We start from the raw sequence: 27970 nt of genomic DNA on the forward strand, positions 1-27970 counted from the left end.
TGCAGTGCCAACCAAAGTAAGAACTTCTGTTGACAGGGTGTCCTAATTTTAAGTCTAAGGAACATAAGAATACATTGTTTATTCCACAGATATCTATCTGTACTAGATATCCAAATATCATCAGTCAATTCCTGAAAAATAGTTAATAGTTAATAGCTAAGATATACAATGTAGAGATAAAATATTGTTATAAAGACAAATTATAAAACTAATATTGCAAAGCTGTGAAATGTATGTATCAGTTAAACTAGAAAATGGTTCACATAATCACTAAACTAAAAGCAGATCTTTCAAAAAAAGACTTTTGATGTTTACCTAGTTTGTTTGAAATAGCAATAGTTGTTTGAAAATCTTCAGTAAATCAGTGTAAAATTACTTTGTGTAGCCTTTCCAAAATTAGATTTTGCAGGTAAAGGTATGCAGGTTCATACATGCAGTATGTATGTAAGAAAACAAACCCCATAAAATGTCAAAATTTGTGTGTGATATATATGGATATATTACACATGCAGATGTTGTGGAAAACATCTTTGAAGTGCACCAGACTTTTAAAAACAAGTCTTGAATGTTTTCCTGTTCAATTATTGTTATCAAGACTGCTAACTACATAAAATGTCCAACTAGAATGTAGGTTCCATTTGTGGCATACACAAATTCTACTTTGTCTTTAGGGAAATTTTTTTATGTCCTTCCCCCCACCCCCCCAAGTCAAAAGCAAAAGGTTTAGAAAGTGGTAGTTGTGTACATTGCCTGTCCTGGGTACTGCCTGAAAGAATTACCGTTCATTAAAATAACCTTCGCTTTATAGTAACACCGGAGCTGTAAACAGTCCAGTTAGATTCAGAAGAACACACAGCCCCAAAAGAAATGTCTGTCTTTGCAAAGTAATTTGTCGTGTTGAAGATTATTGTTTTTCATTGTGGTGACCCTGACTTGGCTGGCTGGGTGCATATACAGATTAAGATGAATGCAGTTATTCCTTGGCTGAGGTCTGCCTCTTTCAGGGCACATTCTTCCTAATGACATGATTGATAGGCAGTCCCAAATCCAGAGAGGAACTCATTAATCATAGCAGTGACTGAATCCAATCATCTGCTTCACCTGCACAGTGACGGACAGGAAAGGATACAGTTTGGGTGCTGACACTGATACACCACTTTGTCACAGGTCCTCAACTTTTTCAATGTCAACCTCTAAGAAGTTTGAGAAATTCAGTTCGTATCTCTATGTGGTACTGAAAGATCAGCCTCAAACGTGCTTTAATTCTAAAGATCAATTTCTTTTGAAGCTTTTTGTAAAATATCCCATAATAACATAGTATCATTTACTTCCATTCAGCAAAGAACAAAATTATAGTTTAGATTTTGAAACTATTTGCTCTGTAGGAAGTTCTGAAGCTGCATGTGGAAGCAATATCAGCTTTAATGTCCAGCAGCTGTGTAGCATTTAAGTGAGCTTTCAGGTCAACAGCAACTTTCAGCAGAACTAATTTTGTAATCACGGCATGTTTTCAACAGTAAGCTGCAACTTACAACTGACTGCACCAAAGTACTACTTTTGAGACCTGTAAAATCTTGTTTTTCATTACGAATACTTATTTTGTAGATTTTAAATTAATCTAATAATGATTATAGAAGACATAATTTGTTGATCTTTCAAGCTGCTATGTATCTATGTCTAGATGCCAACCTGTATCAATCCTGTAATATTTGAGAAGAAATAATTTCAGTACTTTTTCTTGATTCTTTATCAATCTATACTACTAAGCTAGTATAGAGTTTGTGACTTAAATTGTATGCAGGGAGAGTAGTATAAGAGTGGTCAGAGTTTTGAGTGTACATTTTTCAAGGCATTTGCGCCTATCAGCTTCAGATTTTTTGTAGCAGTTAGACACCAGTACTTCTTGGAAAGAAAGCACAGAAAAGTACAGAGCTGCAAGGCAGAAAGTGCAACAAGTGGCTAATGTGTACCTTTGAAATGTTACCACCGTACCAGTGGGGAAAAAAGCTTTCAGTTTAATATTCTAACCTATACTTAGGGTAATGGCTACCTTTCTGACATGTTAATTGGTCTTTAATATGTTCAGTGACAGGCAAAGAAAAGTGTACAAAAGATCTAATGCTATTCCAAGTAGTAAAGACACTTCTCCAATGCAGAAGAAAATAAAAAATATTTGCTTGTTGTTTGTCTTTAGAGTAAGGCATGTTTTGTTTTAATTTTTCAGATTTTAAAATAATTAAAATTGGTATAATACGAACAACTTATTTATGTAAGAACCTTAACATGCATTTAATTATTTAACATACCATTTTATTATATATTTAAATAAAGGCTTCAGAGATGTACAGCAAGATTTGTTTTGTGTAAGCCAAGTATTTACGAATATTATTACATATAGTTTTAGCTGACATTATATTTTGATTTTTAGAAATACAACTTAAATATTTGTATCTTTTCTATATTCTAGTGCCTCGGTTGCAGTAGAAGGTGCGATGTTAGAGGGAGGAGGTATTGCACTTGAATTCACTGAGCAGAAAATAAACATGATGGTCCTGGATATCTGCCACAAACCAGGTGGCAGCGAGTACCTGAGGCAAATTTATCACATCATCCAGCTCAATGAGGTAGGGAAACGGCCTTTTTACCGAGCAATTAGGTGTGTACTGGCCTGAGGCAGCGTCTGCTGGCAGCTAAGGGTTAGTCAAGGAGGTGATAATGCTTCTTAAAGTCAATATGAAATCCAATATTATATTGTAATAGAATATTCAGTTTAGGCTTTTCTGCATTTGTACAGAAATAATGTAGATTTTATTTATATACTTAAAGAGTAGTATGGCTCATAAACTTACTTCAGATTTATATCATAGACCACGGATACATTTTAGGAGTTTGAAAAACAGTGGAGAAAAAAGTCAGCAAGCTATTGAGAATCTGACTGTTAACAGAAATAAAATTAAATGGGGTAAATCAATTCCCCTGATTTAAAAAACAAACAAACAAACCCTATGGCTGTACTGAGGAAGTAAGTGCATCCACATGAAAACCTTATTTAGTCTAGGTAACTCTGCTCAGCTAAAGTGCTTTCAAAATTATAGTAAACAAATTCAGATTTGTTTGCTGCACATGGAATTTGGGCAAAGTAAAAGAATTATCTCATTATTTCTAAGCCTCTACTAAATTGCCCTAAATTACCAAAGCTATTCTTATAGTATACACTGAAATAAACATAGATTTGCTTAAATTGTGTGATAATACAGATCTACATAGCTTAATTAAGAAAGTTCTGTTTATTAGCTTTGATTACTAAATTGCTATTCCTTGAGTGCATAAGCAGGTGCTGTTAAGATTATTGCAAGTGTACAAAGTGTCGGTAATAAAATGCAAATATAGGCATAGGCCAAGATTTTTTTTTTTTTTTTAATTGGTAGCAAAAGCTAATTAGGCAGCTATGTCTATATGCAGGCGGTAAAGAGCAGCTCAGTACTGGCAGTGTGCTTCTGAAAATCAAATCAACTCTTTAGTTCCCTAAGTATAGGCTTAAGAGCAACTTTTATCCATCTGTATTTGGAAGTTTTTGAAGCAATGTAAGCACGTATGCAGAGATGGCAACCTAATATTAATAGAACACAGAATCTTTTCAAGTTTTATCTCAAATAATTAAATGGTACAGGAATTGAAATGAAAATTATTATTGTAATACAGTTCAAACTAAAACCTTTTCACCTGGAGCGTATTCAGGATTACTCTTAGTAGAAAGGAATGAAGAAAAGATGATGAGAGAGACCTTCTAAAATAGCATAGAATCCCGCTGTTAGGGCACTCACCTACAGGACAGGATATCCAGGCTCAAATCTCTATTCTGCTTGGTTTAGACCAAGGAATTGAATCTGCATCTCCCACAACCAAAGTATGTGCTCTAACAACCAGAACATTAGTTTTCTAGAGTGGAACTTTGCTGTTTTTCCCTGTTGGAACTGTTCTGCTTTGTAGAAATTACTGTAAAAATCCATTTTGTAACTTCTGTGGTCAAAAATAGAATCATATTTTAGCTGGAGGGGTAGAATGCCCATATCAGGTTTTAGAGACCCCAATTCAAGATTTGATTCCTTTGAGTATTCAGTTATTTATACAAAGTGGAGCAGCTCCAACAGGAGGTAAAAAGCTGAGAGAGAATTAGGTGGAAGAGGGACTTTAACCTGTCTTTCTGCATCCCAGGTGTCTCTCCTTGAATTTCTGCAGCTAGATAGAACTTTATTAAAAATAGAACATTTCTCAGTGGAAAAAACTGTCTTGTCAGGAAAAAAAAAAAAAAAAAAAAAACCCTGACCAGCTCAACTCCACAGAAGAACTCAAGCACATTACTTCAACGTGGCTTTGAAACCCTTGCAAAAAGTTATAATGCTTAACATGCGATCATCATAATGCACTTTCCAATATTATTTTTATTAGCTTACAATTATGTCTGAAGTTCTGACTACTAAGAGATAGACTTGATTTATCTGTATGAAGGTCCATGCTTTTGGTTTTTGATGCCTCAAACTATGAAGGGGTGGTATTCTTAAAGATATCCACACTAACTTTATGCTGCACTGTTTAATAATTTTGTGTGAATAGAGGCCCAAATGATAAGCCAAAAATTTGTGGTTCTTAATTTTCCTTAGAAAATAGAGGGAAAAAGGAATAGAGCTTTTTGGGAGCTATATTTTGAAATAGAACTACAATGTTTTTAAGTTTTATAATAGATACTGTAGAACTCATAGCTGTCTACTGTACTTCCTGTATTTATCAAAAAGAATAATCATTTTTAAAAGCATCTTTCACTAACAGCTACCAAAAAGGAACCAATCCTCCTGAACTCTCAGGCTCAAGAATATTCCATCTACTTTGCTTCATGCTCAATCACTGATAGTGAGGATATAGCTCACATGGTTTCATTTCTAATTATTTTCAAGTTTTTAAAACATGACCTTTTTTGGTCAGAATAAACTGTATTAAATATGCAATATACAGTATAGTCTGTACTAAAGCAGCTCTTATATATTTACAATTGTTGTTTAAATTTCTTTCTCAAAATATCTAGAGTATTCCCAAGACAGAAAAAAGTCTGTATAGGGAAGTGGCTGTATTCTACTTAAAATTTTCATAACCCTAGCAAGCATGAACAATGAGTTCCAATATCTCTACTGAAAAACTAACAGTTTCTGCTACGGCTAGCTCTGCGACACCCGGAGGGTTGTTTTAAAACCGTCTACAGGGATTGAAAAAATGTGCGCAAGCAAGACATTGTATTTTAAAAAAATGGTGAATGTATAGAAATAATTCTTAAATAACCTCCCTTCACCATAACTTCAACATCTTTGTTATGGCATGAAGTAATGAATGAATGGAAAAAACAGTTTTGGAGGCTAAATAAATATTTGTAATTTAGAGTATGATTTCACAGCCGGATTACACACTTGACTGTTGGCTTAAGTGAAAAAAAAACCCCTGAGTTCTGATTCTGTTTTTACACTCAGATAATTTCATGATTGTTTTAAGCTGTCCTAACAATTGACTGCAACCATCAGAGAGGCTATTTCTCTTGCCCGTGTGCATTCCCACTCCCTTTGTGCTGGTACTAGAAATCATGTGGCTTGCTGATCTGGCTGAAACCTTTCTTTCTTTCTGGCCGATTTCACAACATATGCTCCTGTCAACACAAGGGAGAAGTAGTTGCAATCCATGTAGGTTGGGAGGGAACTTGTTCCTTATAGCAGTTGGATCAGCTTAAGCTGATCATTAAATTTTTTTTATAAAGACCTACTTAGGAGCAGTGAGCTGCTTGGCAAGTAGTATAAATGCTCCCTTATCTGAGTCTGAAAAATTTTTATAATCTCAGTATTACTGCAAAGTAAGAGGACCATTCACATCCTACCCATCTTAATGAAGACTCACCTTGCGTACTTGCTCAATGGTATGGCAATCCTATCGTTATGGGTTTCATTTTAATAATAATAAACTGTTTAATCACAGTAGTCCTTCCAGCAAATAGATCTTTGTGTTTCATTCATTATCTAGCTCTTATAAAATGGCTCTATTTAATCAAAACAATTTATTGGCATGCAGTGATGGTTTATTTACGTAGTAGTTTAACAAGTGAAAACAGAAAAGACTGTGGCCAAAATAACCATGTGTCTGTCACACTGCAGTTTCTAAAATTGCCATGCAAATCATAAATGACTTCAAGTTTTTTATGTTAAAATAATTAAAAATAGCTTTAAAGAGTGGGAGATTATTTCCTGTATTTAAACAACTAGTTTGAACGCTTTCATTGAACAATTAACTTATAGGCAGGTAGTAACTATTTAATGCTGCCTAAAGATAACTTTAAATATTTTTGTATAGTTTATCATATAAATGAAATAATGTATTAACTATCATACATTAGACCAGCTCCTAGAAAACATTTGCTTTTCACTTCCTCTACATACACCTAACAAATACACTGAATGAGAAGAAAATGTGATGACAATTTCAAAACAACATGTTATAATATTTTGAATTCCTTCAGTTGCATGTTGATGGATGTTATTTACTGTTTGTTGTAGACCTGTTTTACTTTTAGAAAGGTTTCTATTTTAAGAGAGCTTATTTACTCTCTCCTTTAACTAGAAAGAATTTCTATCAAGCATGCAGGAAACTTATACTTGAGATTTAAGCAAATTATTGTCAAGAAGGCTAAATGGCATATATTGCTTTGTGTGTGTGTGTGTGTACATGTTTTTTGTTTTTTTTTTTTCCCTTAAAAAGGAATATTTGAAAGAGCAGCTGTCTTGTGAGAATTCCTCTGAAGAGAGTGTTACCTCCAATGAGTGCTTGCCTTTGACACTGAAGGGCAGAGAAGAGCAGCTTGTCTTCAACCCTTTCCAGGTGCACAGCCAATCTTGTGCAAAAGTGTTCAATCAGGTTTGTGAAAATATGGAACCTTGGTTATACTGTACTATAATATACTTATGAGCATGATAGTGACGGAGGCTGAAATCATGAAAAAAATTACATGAGGTCACATTTGATGAAGTGCAATAGAATATTATTAATCAGGAAGCTAATGAGGGCACCCTTTATAGTGGCATGAGGTTCAAAGAGCCTTTTTGTACTTTTATCAGAATTATTGTATTTAAGAACAATTTACATTTACTTACACTTTCTATGATAGTTCAGTATATCAAACGAAAGCCCATTATTAACAATGACATTTATTACATCTGTGTAATGGTAAACGGGGTTTAGTCCTTTTGAAAATTATAGCAAAACTCCAAGTGCACATTCAGAATCTTATCAGGTAAGTCCTTCAAACTAAACACTAAATACTAAACCCTAAAGTAAAGGATGCTTAGAAATGTGCACAGTAAAGAGTAAGCAAGGCAAAGAACAAACGATGAGAAAAGCATTCATTTTTGTTTTTTATTAAGCCATGCTAGTTATATATAAAGGAGTATGGTTTACTCTTAGAAATTAGTTTCCTGGTAATACAAAAGTTAAAGAAAATAGATTGAGGTGCCTAAATCTCCACTGGAGAGCCACATAACTGGGTCGCTTTACAAAATGGAATGTAGTTTCTCTGGGACACTTGAAAAAAAATTTACATTATACTTTCTCCAGTCTTCCCTCAAGTTCATCCCTCAGCTACAGCTTTGGCTCTACACCTAGGACTCCAAAAAACTTAAAAGAAATTATATTTTGGTTACATGAAGTTCACTTTACAGACTTATAGTAGAAAGAGACTCTTTTTTTCAGTAAAATTTTGTTTTTAAATGGAATGACCTCCTTTCTCACTTGTGGTGGTATTGGATGATTTCATCAAGTATATTGGTATAAAGCATATCTAGGTGGTTTTTTTATTCCTATTTGCTTAATGAATGCTGAATCATTGTCATGTTGCAATCAAAGTGTTAATACTCTGAAAGGGAAGATTAATACTAGTTTTACAAGGCAGCTTATTCCAGATGAACACGTTTTAAGTGTGCTTTTCTTCCGTTAGTCCCTTTGCATGTATACTAAATTGATGGAATTTAAGGGGGTACAGAATCACTTGTTCCAATATGAAATGCAGAAAATAGCTTACTATGTGTGAATTCTTAATTCATTAGTGGTGTGGTAGATAAGATCTTCAAGTAGTGACAACTCAGGGCAAAATTTTTCTACTACATGACAGGCTTGCAGTACTCTATTTACGAACAGTTGACAGGGGATAGTTCGTGTGAGATTGCTTTGGATTTTGTAAACTTTTGGCATAAAATCTGATCACAATACAGGAAGGTATCTTATAAATAAATAAATAAATAAATAAATAAAACCCCAGGACCCGCAGTAAATCACAGAGCTTAAAGCTGCATGTGTTAACCCTCCTGTGACAATGACAGACTTGTTTCCTGCACTTTAATTAAAGAATTTAGTTCACTTTACCAGAAAAGCTGCACATTCATTTAGCAGTGTAGGAATTTCTATTTATAAAATAGTGGTCAATATAGCTCAGCATCTCTTGTGGAGACTGTTGCTAGGGCTTGTAAAGAATGCAAAATATTGGCAAGGATCAGATTTTCTTCCTATAGGATATATTTCTTCTTAAATTCATTTCTTAGTGGTTGGCCACTACCATGGATCTTGATAGTTTGTAATTCACAATTAACTTCTTGATTTTTATTAAGTCTAATGCAACTAGATTTGTTTTTAATACATGAACTAAAATTTAATTCTTTTATGAATATATATTTTGTCAATGAGTTAATTATGTATTTTTTAAAAATTTCTCTTGGAAGACCTACTTGGAGTAGGCATGGCAATATTGCTTATGATTCCAGAGAGCTGGTGCTGCTCTAACCAAAGAATCTCTGTACTGTATTGTATTATATAGTGTAGACATGCTCTTAGCTCCCTCACTACGGGGTTCTTTCAGAAAGCTTTTAACATAATTTCCTTAAAGAAAATTTCTTACATTGTTTGCTGGAATATGTAAAAGTTGTAGTGCACTAGAGTGGATGAATTTCCTTTTCTGAAGCTTTGCTAATTTGTCAGCAGCATGTCGTATTTAGTAAGTTACTTAATTATAATTTCTACCAACTTTATGGATCTTGAAATAAAGGCCACTGAGCCATTATTTTTCAGATCAGCTCTAGCACTTTTATTAAAGATATGTACATTTCTTACCTTCCAGCCCTATAGTTCAATAGCTGATTTTAGGAAGTGTGTCATTTCTGTTACCAATCAGCTACCTCATTCGTACATTCCTGCAAAATCTTGAATAATCACCATCTGGTCCTAGTAACTTGTTGCTCTCGATTTTTTCAATTTGTCCTGACACCTCAATCTCTGCCAGTGCTGCTGCTTTATTGTCTAATAAGAGTAAGTCTAAGCTATACAACTCCTTCCCCAGTACAATGAATAAAAATACTATAAAGAAATTATTTTCTTTTTCTTTTTTTTTTAATGGAGTCTATAATTCTGGGTAGAACTGATCGGTCTGGTGAACTAAGTTGTTATCTGATGTATTTATAAATTTTACTATTTGCTCTTAAGATATTTATTACTGTTTTTTCAGCTCCTCCTTTTCATCTTACTTGATTTTACAAGTATTTCCTCCATATTTATTTATATATTAATTTTTAATTCATTGTAGAGGATTGAACACCTGCCTGTTTTCTCCTTCCTAATCATCTACTATTCATCTACTGTGCACTTACTTGTTCTCATTCCCAAGATTTTTAGTTGACTCTTCCCTTCATTTCTTGTTTATCACGGTTGCTTCTTCATTCATTTTTCCACTTCCACTTTGTTATTCTTTCTTTAGCTAGTCTTTTCTCACTTTCTTACTCTGTACTTCAGGTGTCTTTATTTCAGTGCGTGCCTGAGATGAGAGCTAGTGAGAAAATCAAATGAAAAGAAGGATGGGAATGAAATAAAGATGGAAGAAAGGGGTGGGTTTACCTAGAGGAATTGCATTGATTCTTTTCTCCCAGAAGCACCAGGTGCTGTCTGTAAGAACAAAAAGATGCACTGCAAGATATTCCCATTGTTTTGACTCGCTTCCTCAATTTTTTAAGCACTCAATGCCCTTCTAGTGTTACAATAAAAATTTTTGAATGATTACCTCCTAAGAAAGTCAAAGTGTAGTCGTTACTTGACCAGTATGGGCAATGAAAATTAATTTTATACAACAAGCAGTACTGTTTCATAAACATAAGAATATCGTGTGTAGTCTTTTGTCTGTCCACCATTATTATAGATTTTTTTATTTATTAGGTAAGCAATATGGGGTTATGTTAGTTCATGTTGTGTAAGCTTCCTGATATTTATAACAACCATCTGGTAACTGGAGTGCCTTACAAAAAAGAGAAGTAAACTATCATTCTCTGATTAAGATACAGGTTACATCCTGAGTTCCAATTACACTAAGTTTTTCGTGACAAACTTTTTGCTTACAGTAGAAAATGTTAATTGCTGTTAAAATAAAAATGCCAATTATTTGCTTTTCACAAAAAGAGTCAAGCTTTCAGACAAAGTGGTTGGGCAAAATGCCGTTAACAGTTGGAAGAATAACGGTTCAAAAAATTGATTTATCTTTTTATAAATAATGGTTACATCCCCAAATGGATTTATAAATTAATTGCTGTCTTTTTGGAATAAAAACTGTCTTCTGTGGACATGATTGATATCGTCTGTCTAAGTCCTTGTTCTAGACCCCCCTCCTTCTTGGTTAGTATATCACAGCTGGAGCTTTAATTTACTGATCATATTAACACTGATTAATAACTAACAATAGCTTCTTCCCATGTATCAACAGTCAGCTGTTACTGAATGGAACTGGGATTGGTCAAACTTGCTGCCAAGTTATTCGGGACTGAATCAGATGACCTTCAGGATGCTGCTGGCACACAGGTAATGAGATTCTGGCAAACTACTGCACTTTCCAGTTTTCTCATTTACTTTATAATGGTCTATTCACAGAGAGTTTTACCAGTGCTATATATGAAATAAATTATTTATTTTTAAATGATGCAATTTTAAAATGGGAATACTTATTGTTTTTCTGCATTTTATGCATGGCAAGTTACTTTATAATTCTTGCTTTGAGGACTTAATGTGGCTTTCTGGCTGAGACCTGAGTCTTTGTTGATACTGCCCATATAGAGTGCTTTAAAAAATAGTGAGTAACTTTTAACTTTTCCAAATTTATACTACTCAGGGAAATTTCAGCTGTATAGCACAGAATTTTGGGGAATGTTTGCTCAAGTCTGAATGAATCCTAAATCTAGTGAGACAATGACAAGTATTCCTAAAAATAGAAAGTTCAGTAGTTTTAAGATATTGGTGGATGTTTTAATATCCTAAAATTTGTTTTTACTTGTAAAAGTTGACTGCTTAATTGATAAGCAGATGTATTTAATGTATAGTAAATGAATGAATGTACACATTAAATTTAGAAATGAGTTAAGATATTGGTGTACAAATAAAACATTCAAATCTTCTGCAGGTAGAGCTAATGTACTACACTTGTGTATGACTTTGGGGGTTTAAAAATATGTATATATTCCTGACTCAGACCAAATGTAAGTATATATGGGATTTTCTTCTTTTTGCAATCCTGTGCTGTACAGTACTTACCTGTTACTTTTGGTAATGAATACTTTCAGTTCTGGGAGTTTGTTTCCAATATGTCTAAATCAATGCTGAAATGTAATTCCAGTGTTTGCACAATCTGAATGTCTCTCTTCAACTGGAATCTCTTCAGAGTGCAAAAAAGGGAAATCTAATGGGATTCTTTTTCCAGGTTAGATCCCTTTTTAAAATTAGGACATGGTGGTTGCACACTTTTCACATGGTTCACTTTTTCACATTAGGAGGGGCATTTGTTCAACTTTTGTAGGTGGAAAATGGGTATTTTTTTCTAAAATATTTACTGCCTACATCTTTATGAAAACAGGGAAATTTACATGTTATGAACTGAAATGTGCTTTACTTCATGCCGTTCAGTTCTCCTGTAGTTGTCCTTTGTTCCACATTCTGTCTCTGACAGTTGGTGACTACACGGACTTTTTGGTCTGAACCTATAGTACCATTTTTATGTTAAATGGCAGAGACAATTCAATATTTTTTTTTCTTTAATAGTTCCCCTGCTAATTCCTAACACTTGTCCTTCATTAAAGATGAAGCGCTTTGCCCTTTTAAAAGAGACTCTAATAGGAACTTAGACTCAAGGTGGTTCTTATACTTCCCTTCATGTTGATGTCATCAATATGAGCCAAAGGGAGTAGAAAAGACTTCTGTGATTTGCAAAGTGGGCATTTCCTGTGGGCATTTCATCTTCTCTGCTGACTTGAGACACATTTTGTACTTTTCTGATCTTTATGGAGTGTGTCGAGAAGCCATGTATATACTTTCTCTGTTCCTCTCTCGCTTTTGTCATATCCATTGTCTGCATCTTTTCTTTCTTTTTCTGTTTTTACTAAGTGCCCTAATTGTTGTCATCTTTCCTAATTTGAAAATGTCTCCATTCATTGCCCTTCTACATGATATGGAAATTCTCATCTAGAAGTGACATTATGCAAGACATTAATGATTAGCTCGTAGATCTATTATTCAAACCTTTGAGTATTACATTCTCTAGTTTACAGACCAACAGATCATTTAAACCTGTTATAAACATTAAGCAGAACTGCTAATGCAGATATTTACCACATTTCCAGCGTCTTCACCACAGCTTTATATTGCCCTATTTTTACCACAGCTAAAGTACATCTGATCATGTTTTTCAACTGGCTAAGTCAGTTCTAACTGGTCTTTTGCTTAGTCAAGCAAGCTGGATTTAAGTAAGCCCTGTCTTTAGGTAATTCTTCATACTCCTAAAAATGCATTAATTGCAGCCGTGCTTGTGCTCAGGAGTTCAGGTTCAGGCTGAATTGGTTGTGTGTGATTATTTTTGACCTCTTTTTGATTCTGCTTCTACTGTCTCTTTTCCTGAGATGAACTGAACAAAGCTAATGGCAGTGTTTGGAAAGAGTTAGAAACACAAGTTTATAAAGCAGAGTGCCATACAACTTTCATTATTAATTTCTTTAAAATATCCTAATAGCTTTCCCTTATCAGTTACTTAAGTACAGGCAAAAATATTATTGTCTGTTCACAGTGTTATTGAGGACTACTTCCTTTTTTATGCTTAAAGAGAAATATTGTCTGTTGTATATGAATTAAAATAAGTATGTTCTCTGATGTCTTTTGTGGAAAAATATTAAAAATGCTTAGGGGACTCATTTACAAGGGAAATGCTCCCCTAACCTAGTTAATGACTGAGTTAGATGGGAGGGGGTTATGGGAGCGTTGTCCCAGAGCCTGCCAAGTGGTAGGCGAATTAATTAGATGGTGGTTAGGGGGAAGTAAAAGGCTTCTAAGACAGGTTAAAAAGGGAATGAGAACTATTCACTGCTGGCTCCATGTGTGTGTGAATCTATTCCACCTGTTCCTATGACTCTCAAAGTAAAAATGTTTAGATGATTTCCTTCCCATGAAAGATATGGTAGTTATTACCTTATTTCAAGGTTATCAGATATAAAAGATTATAGAGAATAGTCTATTAAAGCTGGGCAGTAACCAATAACAATAAAATAATTTTCATTCCTATTTACAGTTCAGACCTTTAGAAACTATAACCAAGTTTTGCTTATAGGAAGAAAAGGGAATATGCAGATGCTTTCTTTACCTTTCTAGTTTTATTTCTGATGCATTTTTTTTATTAGTTCTAGCTGAATAGATGAAATACAATTCACATGCTTTTCAGTTATACTTGAAATAATATCTTTTAATAAGTAGACCTATTAATAGTTAGCTGATTTATAGTATTTGATTTATACAGGAATGCAAAGGTGTCTTGCACAGTTACACAGATACATACTGCTTTTGCAGTCTTGGCATTCATTCAAACATCTTTAGGTATTTTCATTACCAAAAGGGAGTTCCTTAACTTTAGTACATATATAATAAGACAAGAGCAGTACCAGCTTTTAGTTATTGTTTACTTGATATATAGCTCAACTTTTAATGACTGTCTTGTTCACAAAGAAAAAATGTTTTTATTGACTGGTTAAATAAGTAGCTATGTTGAATTTGTTTCCACAAATTACTGTATCAAATACTTATGTATTTCTGTGTGTGTGTGTATATATTTTTTTTTAATGGCTAATGTCTCTGTACATGTTTTAATATCAGTCCACTTGAAAATACATGTTTTAGTGACCAATCCATAAAAGCAGATTTCTGTTTATGTGTTCCCCTTCATGATAAGTGACTTACTTTCTGGTCTTGTTTGTATTTATTTTCAGAGAAGTATCTTAGTCAGCTTGATCATAGTTATAAAGTGTTAATACTTATTAAGAGTTATAGTTTTGTGATGTAACCTCCTTTGGGAGTTCTATAGGACTTCAGGTTGCATTGGATCTGTTAATGTAGAGAATAAGTACATTCCATTCACTATAATTATGAGGAACAACCAAGATATTTGAAAACAGGTAGTCATTCTCACATACTGAAGTAATTTGCTGAGGGGCTTCCCTCCTTTGTGGTTAGATGAGTTTCACAGAGCACTAGGTACCAATGCAGGGGAATGAGTAATGATTTTGTTGGAATGATGTATGTATGTGCTTGTCAGTAGAAGTAGTCAAGCAATTACGGAAAAGACAGAGAAGAACTTATAGCATGGCAAGACCAAGGACAGCCAAGGTACAGGATATTAAGAACAGGAAGCCTAGCAATTTAAAAACTGAAAGGGATATGTTGGTTTACCATACATACATCAGATGAGAATTATCACTATGTCAGAGAAACTACGCAAGTTAAAAACAGCATTTATTCAAGTGGTTAAGAACAGCCATGAAAAAGGTGTAGACTGGGAATTGGATGATGATTTCCAATGGTCAGAATGGTAAAGCTGAAGATGAGTTCTTCAGACAGTGTTTGTGTGGTGATTGGATCGTAAGTAGTTTTTAGATGAAATGAGATTGTCCCAGTAGTTTACTTCCAGTCATGCATTCCTTTGATAAATACTCTCAGCTGCCCAGCAGCTTGTGAAAGTACAGTAGAAAACCTAGAATTGTTTATCTATGACTTCAGGGAAACTATTATACACTAACAAGTTTGTTTTATGCTAAAATGGGGTAAAATGTTTAGTATGTTTTGTAGTGATATTATTACCAAATCTACACAACCGCTGGCACTTACAGCACATTAGAATTTGCCTTAACATAGCCCAAACTGCATTCTCTCTGACAAATTACAAGGCCTATCCATGGCAGCAGGGTGATGTGCTAAGATTAAGAAGATCCCTTTATGGTGAGGAAGCTGATCTTGTGCTTCTCTTTGGAAAAACTTTCTATGGATTTGGTGAGGCCTGTCTACTGCCTTTTGTAGAAAAATTTATCAGTATAGTTGTGGCATTTCTCTTGTACCAGAGTTAGGTAATCTGATTATATGCTGTAACATTGGTTAAAGCTTAGTAAAAACTAAAATTAAGACAAGAATTCTTGCTTAGAATTTTGAATGATTGCAGGGCAAAATCTGCATAGCTCTTGTATATTCTAGTGGATACACAGACACCATCTGTTGAGAATGGTAGCCATATGGTGAACTATTTATAGGAAATGTTTATATTCATTGTGTTGTTGATTATCTAGATATCCAGAAAATGCTCTTTTAAAAATCCAGTTTATCAACAAATGGAAAAACGTATTATGAAGTTTTGAAATAGAAAAGAATGTGAGCAAACTGCATGCACTTTCTTTTCTATGAAAGATTTTTATATGACTCTGTGCGAGCCTGAATCTGTGAAACAAGTGAAGACATCAAGGATATGAAAAGTTAGCATTCTCTGACAATGTTTTTTTGTGGAAGAAACAAATAGTGAAAGAGTTGCTTCTGGCATGCAATGAAGGTATAAGCCATAACTGCATAACAGAGATGCCCATGTTACATCTAGTGTACTTCTGGATGTGTCAGTCAATCCTTCTTCCAGACTGCAGATGCCCTAGACCTTCTATGTCCAAATTGTTGGATACTGGAAGTCCATGTTGTTGTTATAGCTGATTTATAACTATAAATGTTGTGTTGATGGAGGACATTGATGCCATTAACACTGCAGTAATGACCACCTGCTTGGTGAGATTGTAACTGATGTCCTGATAATGCCTATGAGAACAGGCTTGCTAAAATGCATAGTGAGACTATGAAAGACATTTATATGCCAGGGTTGCCATATCAAAAGAAGCAGTTGACAGGTATTAATACATCATTGCACATCTGTTGGTTGATCACAGGGTCACATTTAGATGTACTGGTGTATATATTCCCTCAGAAAAAAATAAAAAGAAAAAAAAATCCACTTTTGATAAGCAAGGACCCTTTTGCATAAATATGAGTTGGTCATTAACAAGGTGTATGTGACATCTATTAACATAATGATACTTGCGTATCCTCTTCTGATGCAGCTAATGAAACTTACACCCTGATCTCAGAGTACCTGTCAGAAGTAGGCTTATTTCCCTGCAGGGCAGTTTTAAAGCACTAGTGGCAGAATGTATGTTGGCAAGCAAAAGGAAACACAATGTTTGAATGCCACTCCAGCAATTATTATGTATACAGCTGTATCATGCATTCCACACGTACGTGAGGCTGAAGGTGAGACTTTCAGTATGCAGTGTTCTTTAGACCTTGCTGGTTTTTAGCATTCTTTTTCTTGCAGAGATATTACTGAATCCACGCAACCCATTGTTACGAAAAAACCAATATTTATTGTTTTAACAAGAGATGTTAAAAAGCAGGAAACTGCTGTATCCCAGTTAACATTAGTTAATATTAACTCTTTTTAGTAACGGAAGTCCCTTATGAGGAGGTCTTTGCATATATAAAGTATGGAAGTACGTACTGATAGCTGTTACGTACAAGAAAGCTGGTAAAATTACTTAAATTAGGTATCTTTCTAATCTGATGCTATTTCCATTGTTACAAATGTTTTGCATTAAAAAGTGTATTAGGCATCGTCTACTGGGTAAAGCATAGGTCTGTGAACTAGAACACATTTTTCTAACAGTTCACTGCATCTTGGTTTTCCTATTTAATATTAGGTAACAACATTTGTCCATATTTTTATGTCCTTTGATATGCTTTGATGAAAAAAATCTAAGTAAATGCAGATTGTTAGTGTTATTAATAATGCATATATGCATTTATTGTTAGGATTCTTATTTCATTCGTTTCTTTAAAAATGTACATCTTTTCTTCATAACTAGATACCTTTTTATACTGCAACTACAAATGATTATTTGGAAGTCTGACACAACAATATTTTATGCTGTTATCTCATTTACCTGGTGACTGGCATCCCATAAGCTTCTGCCTTTTCTTAAAAAACAGATACACCCTTTCAATCTGCAAATAATTTGCCTTCCTTTCAACTGTCTCACATCCTATTGCACAATGAGGATCCTTAGGTGGATATACATAATCGTGTTTGTCTTTTTCTTACCTCTCCTTTTCTTCTTTCTGAGCCTTTCTGATCCAAGTTTATATTCTTAACATATATAGTGATCACAGGTGTGTACAAAAGCTCTAAATGTGTGTAATGCAAGCCCAAGGCCTGACTACTCTAGCTGTACACATGGCCTAGCTACTCATCTCATGTACGGACTTTCTCACTACACGTGCAAAGGAAAAACCTACAAGATATAAGCCATTAAGCTAAAAGACTGGTTTGTCAGCCAACCTGATGTTTCTTCCTTCTGTTTCTTTTAGATTATAGATTTTCAGCAAAGTGCTTGTAATACAGAATAAATGGATTTCTATGCAAGGATCTCAGTTTCTTTGCAAGTTGTAATGATTTGAGATGGGCATATCTCCTGTAAGGTAGAGGGAAATATTAATATTAAAGTTTAACAGATGAAATATCTGATTCTGCAGTCACATTTAAGCTTTTTCATACATTGCAAAATTACTCTATAGCAAAGCCATGAGTAGAACCTAGTTTTTGTGGCTATATTTAAAGATACAAGAACTACCTTTTGGAAGCTGATCCATGGGAGCTGTTGATGTGCACAGTCCTAGCTGGCAACTAGTGGTTCAACTTTACTTGTATGTCAGTGAGAAATTGCTTCACTAGCTTGAATTACTCTGTAGTTGTCTTAGAAGATGGTAGCTTTCATCAGGTCCATCAGTTTTTCCTTGAAGAAGATAGGGAACAGCTGTATGCTTTCTCTTGACCTGGAGGCATTTGCTGTTGCTACCACAAAGCAAATAGTGCATTCTGGCGGTGCTGTTACAAAGATGACAGACCTTCCCAGCTGTAGTTACTCCTTTGCTGCTTTCCATTCTCTTTCCCATAGCAACAGCTCTCGCACAGCTTTTCTCCCTTCTCAGATGGCCTTCCTGGCTGAACTTCCCCTGTTCTATCTGTCTCACCATGATTCAACAGTTACCTGCTCAAGGGAGGATGAAAAATCCCAAAGTCCTAACTGATCCTCCTCCCAGGCCCAGTTGTCAGAGTCGAGCTGTTCTTAAAAGCTCTATGGTCATGATAGAGTTTTGAGGATACTGCAGGGCTGAGCACTTGAGCACATATGCTCTTAAGTATTGTGATTTGAATAGTCAGCTTAAAATCTGTATAGGTACTGTGATTTGATAGCTTCTGAGCTAACATGCTGACTGATAATCTGGCCTAGAAAAACTGTCTTTTTCTTTTTTTTTTTCCTGTGAACTTCTTTCTGGGCTCTAACAAGAAAACTCTGTCTTTGTAAAGTGCTGGAAACCATTATGCATCCTGCATCATGTACTAAAGAACTCAAAATTGTCATTCTAATAGTTGACACTGAAAAATGTCATTGAGGAAAGCTTTTTTTATGTTAGTCTTTAGATTGACAGGTTATGACAAAACTGCATTCATGTTGCTTGAATACATCTTTTGTCTAGTTTTACATGCTTTTTGACTTGTCTAGAAAATGACATATTGAGGTTTTCATTAGCCTTAACCAGGTGTGATTTTCTTTATGGAAGATACCTTGGTAGGACTAGTGTTGAAGGCGAATAAACCAGTGAAGCTTAGAAAGGCCACGGCCCTTCTTCAGATGGTAGCGATGAGTTGAAAGACTCATTAATCAACAACCAAGTCACAGGTGTGATGGCTTTCTTGCAAACTGCCAACAGACTGTGAAAGTCACATCCAGCACATGAAACTGTTAAACTAGACACATCTACAGTCTTAAACTTTTTTCTTCCAATTTTAGTTGAAAAACACAATGCTTTGCTTTTTTCATTATTGATTTAAAACAAAAATATGTTTGTGCTTCTGAGGAATGCTCTTCAGTTTAGGAAAAAAATCTTTTTCTCATTATAATACACTAATAAGTGTAGCAGTTTTGATTGCAATACGATGTTTATTTTTAACATTATAAATTTTTGTACACATTAACCGTGAGAAAATGCTTTAACAGCAAAAATTATATAGTGTTTTTCTGCATAGAAATGAAGGGCAGTTTTCTTCATGATTTTCAATTCTTTCCTCCTGTACAAAAATTATCTGAAGCAGGGCTATGCCATAGTGCTGCCATGTAGACAGGAAATCATAAAATGCTAAAAGTGAAAAGGTTGAGAAGCTCTCATTATTTAATCAACCTGTTGCATGGATTTTTTCACCTTCATTGATGGGAAAAACCATAAGAAGCCAAACTTCCCAAACAAACAAGCCAATGAAATATCCATACAATTTTACCACATCATGCTTTCTTAAACTTTGTGGATCCTTTGGAATGAAGGAGAGTATAGTCAGAGGTATTATAGCTCCTCTCTATTTTTTTTCTTTTTTCCCCCAGATTATCCTTAAATTGAGATGCTCTCTGTGTATAAAAGTTAATTTTATTCTGTCAAAGAGCAACAGATGTGAATTTGCTTGGACTTTTTGCATTTGCTAATTCATCGATTTCCCTAATTCTCATCCTTCTCCAAATAAGGATGCTCAAGATAGCAGAAATCCTTCTTTAAAATCTGAAGCAGATGAGAACAGTGTCCCACCTTCACTTGGAATTAGGAATTTCTTTATGGAAGTAGACTGATCTTCTGCTTCCCTCTTTAGCACATCTATCTTAATTTTGAACTTCATATCTAGAAATTAATTTTAATTTGCAATCCATATTCTCCATTTTTTTAAATGTCTGGATCACTACTTGCAAAGCTATTTTGTTCTTATTCAATTTAAATCAGTGAAATTGCATAAAAGTGCAATGCTTGCTGACTCAGCTCCACTGTAATGCACGCAGAAGGCCGGGAAGTAATGGTGCTGCATTTATTGATGAAGAAATAAGATATTATAATAGTGGTATATCAAAAGTGATACCTGCTTTGTCTGTACAAGGCTCTGTAAGCAGATATTTGAATATCCCTGTCTTTAAGTTATATATGTTTCTTCCTCTGTAACAGATTTTATCTGATGACTCAACTCAGAGCCACTGCATATTATAGGAGGGTTTCCTAAACTACATACAACTGTCATGTCATGTCACCTGTTTTAGAAAGAGGCATTGTAATTTCATTTTAATGGCAGTATATTTAAAAACAGATTTTTTGCTACTGGGATCGGGGAGAATTGTATTTTGTTCTAAGTTTGACCATAGATTTTTGCCTGTATTTTTGCCCACTAACTTTCTGTTATTGCTGTAACTCGGTAATTAAACACCCCCGCAAAAAACCACCCTCTAGAATAATACGGAGATGATCCCTTTAATTCTACTAATAGAGACTGTGACAGCTGAATTTAAATACAACCAAACTCTTCCCACTAAAGTGTTAATGAAATTAACAATAAAAAAGTATAATGATTTCTCTTGGGATAATTACATGGGTAATTTAACAGCACATTTGGATAAAAACTGAAAGCATTTGTATGATATATAGTTAAACCTCTGTAAATGGTATATAGAAAATCAAAGACTTTCTTATTGTTTCTAAAGTACAAAAGAAATCTTAAAAATGTTAAGTAGTGCCATCTCTTAAATTTTTTCATTTCTATTTCATATTGTAAGCTCTCTTTCATTTCTATTTCATATTTTAAACATCACATCAGTTAATATTTCATGTAGAGTTATTGTCAGACCATTCCATAGAAACAGCATTTCATGTACTTAACTAGTCTCAAAATAAGAAGCATAAAGACAATTGGATGTTTTATTCCATGGCTCATAGAGGAAAATGTTTGTTGCATAAGAAATTTTGATGCAATATTTTCAGCATTAAAAAAGCCCTGTATTTGAATGTTTTCCTTTTTGTTTCTGATAGTTAAGTTATACACATGGCACTTTGGAAGAGAAATATGCAACAATGACCTTACAAGCATTGCCTTTTAAAAGGAATAGGCCACAATTTTAAATGTGAACTAAATTTCCATTAATACAGTAACACAATGTTAGAGATGTTTGGTGCCTTGATGACTGCGTGCACTGGTCATCAGATGCTGTAATTGTACCAAGTACAGACATCAAACTAGACTGGTGATGTTCCTTAATTCCTATTTTTGAAAAGGTCTTTCTTTTGTCTTGTATCTTCTTTCTGAAACACCATGTTATTTCTTTGCATTCTAGTCTGTGGGGTTTTTTAGTAAAATTGTTTTATTTGGCAATGTGACTTTTTTCTGTTCCTTGAAATAATTATACTGTTGAAGAAGCATGGGCAGCTAAATTAGTGTAAGGCTAACTTATGTCAATAGTTTTTCATTTGTGTAGTGAAAGCATCTTTGCACTGATATCATTGCATCTACTCTGAGCTTTTAGTCATTTTAACAGTGACAAATATGCAAGAGAATAATGTGGAGACTGATACTTCTTGCCTTTTATTACTTTATTTTTCCAACTCCTTTTGGGTTCTGTTGCACTGATTCCCGCCCCCTCCCCCCCTGACTTTTCTGTGGTTTTAGAGAAGATAATGGTGTCTCAGGAACTGAACTGCTTTTAGTAAATTTCCAAATGGTAATGGAAAGTGGGACAATGGGTAGAATGTGCACATTTTTCTTTTTTCATTTCCTTTTAAAAATTTGAGTCAATCGTCATTGTCCAAGTAGATCCCAAATCAGAGAAGCTTCTCCTAAGTAAAGATTGTGATTTAAACCGTACCTGATTTGCACATCCTAGCTTTTACCATCTACATTTTCACTTTACAATAATAAACAGACTTGCAAATAAGGAGCCTTTTAACATTTGCATTCAACACAGGCTTGTACGCTCTCTACTTGCTGGTGCTATTTAAAAGCAGTAACTTTTCCAAAGTGATTTTTTTTTTCACAGAGAACCAGGGTAATTAATGTTTTGTCTTTCATTCTAAATAGGAACACATAAATACTTTTGGTAACTAGATTATTCAGGGAATTTGTTTCCATGGTCTCATAGTTCCAAGACTTTACAATTTCTATTTAAATCAATCCAATAAAGATTATATTTAACAGTAGTAAACGCTTATTATTAAAAATGTGGTTTTACTGTTTTCATTATTTATTGAAATAGTTTAACATAGCCTTTATGGAGCAACTGAGTTTAAGAAGCTGTTATAAGAATATGTTTGGATTTTAAACATAAAAATGAGCCTGGATAGATGGTAACTGCTTGCTTTTAATGTCAAGGTCACCCTGCACAATATTTTGTAAGTAAAGACAAGCTCCAAACCAATTTCTAAAAATTTATACTCTTGTTCTTGAAGATACTAAGATTTTTAAGAATATAAGTTTGAATAGTCTATTAAATCTGATCAGTATCAGTAACACTAGAGGAACTATCATTTTAAAGATTGTTGTTTTTGAGAAAAAAAAAAGCTTGCTCTTACTAATGATTGTATTACTGGGTGTGAACTATTAGCTTTATTAATGCTGCTATTAATGTGAACTAAATACTAGAACAGAATGAAATGCAGTCCTGTGGTGTTTGTTAACAAAATTTGCCCCAGAATTTGTGTTTTTATTGTAACTCTATTTGCAATATTCTACAAAAAAATCTCAACTTCTTATGAATACAAGGAGAGAGATATGTCTGCTTTTTATACACTGTTAAAAAAAATCAACTCAATTATGGGTATAATAATATTAAAAAATGTCTTTAAGAAGCAAACTAGAAAAATATGATGTTGCATTATTTTGTTTTACTTCTCTAGAATTGATAAAGGGGAGATATCATCTGAATAAAAAAAATAGCAGTTCATATTAAGTCTTCATTGTCTGTCAGGTATATAGGTTTAAATAACGTTATTTTTTTCTGGAGTGTATCTTCTCCTATCACATAACCTTATGAAAACTTGTTTTTGTCATGCCTTGTGAAAACTCTCATTCAGGCTCTGTCTTGTTCCAAAGGTCCTATTAAGATCACTCTTCTGTATTATGTCCAAGATTACTTTACTGAAGACCATTACTGACAAAAAGGGAGAAACAAGCCCTAGAATTTTATTTATTTATTTATTTATTTGAGAGAGAGAGAGAGAGAAAGAAAGAAAGAAAGAGAGAAAGATCTTTAGATCTTTCTCAGGTATTTCTCTGCCATCCTGAGGCAACTGCAACTCACAGAAAGCTAGTTCTCAAGTAGGCAAGACCAAGGTCATAGTCAACAATTTAAAAACACCTGGAGACCAAGAGATATTCATGATGACTTCGGAACTTCTGATAAGCATAAACTCTGTTCATAAGGTGAATTGATGCTTGCTGCAACTGATACCTTTCTGGTTGTTTTATGTTTTTTTTAGATCCAGTCCCCATTTCAACTCAGCCTTATTTGAAGCATTAACCCATGTCAAAGACAAGTGAAAGATGTATGATTGTATGCTATATGTCTTTCAAAGATATATGATCAGTGCAAACAGCAAATGCTCCCTTTCTACTAATAATCTCCTAAAAAATCTCCAAATATGCATTGAAGAGTAACAATAACAGAATTGCATTTTATGGAAATCCAAACTTAAGACCTTCCCAGGAAAAGAAGCAATTGCAATTACTCTTGGACACTTAAAACTAAACATGCTCTCATAGACTCAAGTCTTTCTCAGACAGTCTTTCAAAGATGAAAGTGTAAGATTTATAGAGAACAGTTCTCTTCATTCTTGTCAACTTTTGCAAACAGGCTGACAGACTCAAACAGCTGTATTGAATCTGTGTGACAGGTACAGCAATAACTTCATGGACACTTGTTTTGTGTGTATCATAGAGGTCTTCGATCTCTGTCCACAGAGCCTTCAAACCAAAATTGTCATAGACCCAGGCTATCTCAAACATTCCAGTATGTTGAAGTTTGGCTCAATTCTCCAGCATCTTGCTCAGAACAGAATTTGATACTAACTGGTCCAAGTTAACCCGTTTCAGTCAATAACTTTGTGAGAAAAAAAGTCAGCGATAGTCACCTGGCAAAGGGTACTGCTTTTCCCTATTACCTGTCTTACCAACCAGAAAAGGTAATAGACTCAGAACAGGGTTTGTGAGATGAATTTTTCGAAGTGTCTTCATTATTAGTAAACATTTCTGGTAGAAATTTAGCACCGTATGAGGTAATTATTTCCTCTAGACCATGCTATAGTTTATTTTACAGCAGTGTGAACTACCACCTTTAATACTTTTAGAAATGTAAATGTTGTCGACTTGTTTATTTGATTGAGGCTTACATCAGTGAGGAATGAGTTTCTTCTGGTTTCTCCTGCAGGAACTATCTCATTATATTCTTTCATGAACTTATTTTAATTGTTTTTGCAAGTGCTTTTCAAGCAATGCAAATAAATCTTACTAGTCTTTGTACCTCTAAGAATTATTTTGTTCTTAAACTTTTTCAGAACTCGTGTGTTCCCTCTGGCCTTGATGAATTGCTGATTTTTTTAGTTTCCCAGTTTAAACTCTTTTGACACTGTAATCTTTTGATGGTACCTGTTTGGTATCATCTACTGAAATGGAGAGTGATACATTTTTCCTCCTGCAGAATGTAGAATTCCATTATACTTCAGTCACCATTACTTGATTCTCAGTTGTTTTTTTATCAGCTTCTTCTATCTAATTAGAATAAATTAACAGTTTTTCCTTTTATTTGCTCTATAGCATATTCTTGTACAGCCTAATCCCTGAAAACGTTGAGACATTGTACTTCCAAACTTTCTACTGCTCTGTTGGCCCATTTTATATGAAAATACCTAAAATCATTCTAATAACTATCTTCTTAGACTTTATCTCCTTGTCTCTTTTATATATTCATTATCCTTCTTTGTAAATCTGGATTTGGAAGGATAATTCTAAAAGTATGTGCATTCTTGAAGTTTTGAGCATCTATCCGTAGAGATTTAACAAGAATGGCTTTCAGTTTGTGAAATTTGGTAGTCTTAGCACGCTGCATGTGCATCCTTTTGATGTCTGTCCATTTTATGCAGTTTTCAAATGGGAATTCCCTCGCCCATCAGTGGAACCTTCCATTATGAATCTGTAATATCTTTTATGTCAAGGCTGTACGTTTGGTTTGGGATCTCCCTTTTTTCCCCATGTGTGTACAGATGTTTGTAGAATATGCTAGATGGCTGTTTTTGTTTTTCTTTTCTACTTTTATGGCACTCCTAAATGTATTTTTTTTTCTTTTTATGTCAACAGTCTCATTTACAGTGATTAGGAGAGGGCTCTTTCATTTTGTAATGGCCTTTTCACCACTTTTTCTACTGTGTTTTGTTAACTTTGTCAAATTTAGTTTTCTCACTTTAATCTGTCCTTGCTGTGATATGCAGAATTTTCCTACATGGGGATTAATGAGTGATTAATCTTTTTATTCCGTAGTAAAACATAATCCTGAAACAGCTTATTCACATACTTAATCTAATGAGTTGTCTCTGTGAATTCAATACAATAACTTGAATTCAACATGTTAAACTAGATTGCATGTTTGCAGTTTTGGGGCCTGAGAAGGAGACTTCTGGTACGAATTTAGTAGTGGTATTTTTTGGCTGTTTGTCTAGCGGTTCTCTATCTCTGGTCTACAGACAACTGTTCTGTCTCACAGTACATAGTCTGTAGCTTGTCTGTATAAGTATAGTAAAAGTACAGGCTACAGTAATTTTAATTAAAAATTGAATAATAGTTTTTGAGACCTACTAGTTATTTTGAGGATACAGTAGTCTTTTGTTCTATAAAATAGTATTTAAAGAAGTGATGCCCATTATCTCAAGAAATATATCCTGGTGATGTATTTTCATCTGAAATAAATATTCTGTGTTTTTTTTTAATACAAAAAACATTTAATAGTATGCATTTACTCTTTTGGTCTTTGTGTCAGCTGTTGTTTTAGAACTCCAATTATTAGAACAAGTGAAAAATGGAGTTTAAACAACATATTAGTTTTTCCTGCTGGTTTAAGAATTGGCAAAGTCATGATTTCACAAATATGATATCAAATACTCCTGTGGCTAAAGTAATAAAGGAATTTAAATGAGTTTTTCCTTCTGTATTCTAGGAAATTCTGTAGAAAAGGGGATGAAGACTTGAGGATTGTTTTTCTTTTGGTTAAAATACTATTCTCATATTTTATTAAAATGATAAATAATAAGATTGAAATACACAACAAGCTTCAGTATAGCTGACTTCATTTTAAAAGAGCTAGGGAGTTATAGGGCGTGTGAGCTCTGAACTGAGTATTTTTTCTTTAATGCCATTCTCTCAGCATCCAATACTAACATAAAAATAAAGCTTTTAGATCTTTTGAAGCAGGCTTGTCAAGTTCTCAGTGGCATCTTTTAATTGTGAAAACTGAAGGTATGCTTTAACTCTCCTGCATTAAGCATCTGTATCAAGGTCTCTGCATGCTTATTTTTCTCTGTAGTTTTAGATGTGTGGGAGCATTTGATCGGTGTCCTTTTTATATTCAAAATGAGCAAGCTTCTGTCTCAAAAGCGTCTTATTGTCATGATGTCACTGCATCTCAAGATTTGTGACCTTTTGCTCCATATGGATTCATGGTAGACCACGTTGTGTTTTTGCAGACCAGATTGCTTTTGTCCCCCCGCTAGGGGGTATCAAAGCCTTTTGGACTAAAGTTTTACATACTGGTAGGTTTGGAAATAAATAAATAAATAGGTGGAATAAATATAATATTCTAAAAGTACCCAACAAAAACTGAAAGTACCCAACAAAAGAAACAAATATAGTTTATATATAATAGGGACCGCCAGATGTCGCAAAGGCATCACTGATGAAGCATTTTTTAATCCAAAATGTGGCACTTATATGAGGAATAGTAGTATTGTGTTTGAGAGTTGCAGGGGCCATAACAGGTCAGTGAAATGTCCTTCAAACATTTGATTTTTACATTCGAGAATTGGCCAAGTTGAAAAGATAACCACATATCTGACATTGACGTTACTACCATTTAGACAACCGATGCAATTGCCTTAGTCAGTGGGATCAATCAGACCTTTATTACTTTGAAAACCACATAAAAGATTGTTTTGTTTTTTCTTTGAAAATAAAGGTTCTGAACTTCATCAGATCACAAACTTCTAAATGTAAAATTATTATAATGTGTATATAAAAAGTTTTATTTTCTCCTTGCTGTTCTAAAAGTCGAATACTATAGAAAACATTAAAAAGAATAACAAGTAGTCTTGAAAGAATTTGAGCTAAATTGAACAGTATGCATAAATTGGCAGTTTAACAAGTAGAACTTGGAAACAAGCATTTGATGATTGATTTTTTATTGAGACAGAATTAGAATGATAGTGGATAAAGCGATTTTCCTTATTGAGAGAAAATATAGTGTTTTTCAACATGTCTTCAGTATGAATGGAAGCCCTGTCAAAAAAACTGAGCAACACATAATATCTTTTAAAAGGTAAATTAACATAAGTATATCACTTAGTTTATGGATCAAATTTTACACTTGTCAGTTTTATTCATAATGTCATAAAGTTTATAGTATAAAGA

At 34.0% G+C, this 27970-nt stretch overlaps 1 protein-coding gene across 3 annotated transcripts in view; it reads left to right on the plus strand.

The window, feature by feature from the left end:
* KIAA0825 (KIAA0825 ortholog) overlaps positions 1-27970 on the plus strand; it is a 250949-nt gene that overhangs the window by 119909 nt on the left and 103070 nt on the right. For 2 of the 3 annotated variants that reach the window (XM_062599053.1, XM_062599054.1), the window contains 3 exons: positions 2468-2624; positions 6790-6945; positions 10820-10914. In XM_062599053.1, coding sequence (XP_062455037.1) covers positions 2468-2624; positions 6790-6945; positions 10820-10914 — 408 coding nt within the window. Of the gene's footprint in view, positions 1-2467; positions 2625-6789; positions 6946-10819; positions 10915-11509; positions 11582-27970 lie in introns of those variants that run through there. The other variant, XM_062599055.1, reaches the window with a different exon arrangement.

The sequence above is a fragment of the Rhea pennata genome, chromosome Z, assembly GCF_028389875.1.
Source record: "Rhea pennata isolate bPtePen1 chromosome Z, bPtePen1.pri, whole genome shotgun sequence".
Classification (NCBI taxonomy): Eukaryota; Metazoa; Chordata; class Aves; order Rheiformes; family Rheidae; genus Rhea; species Rhea pennata.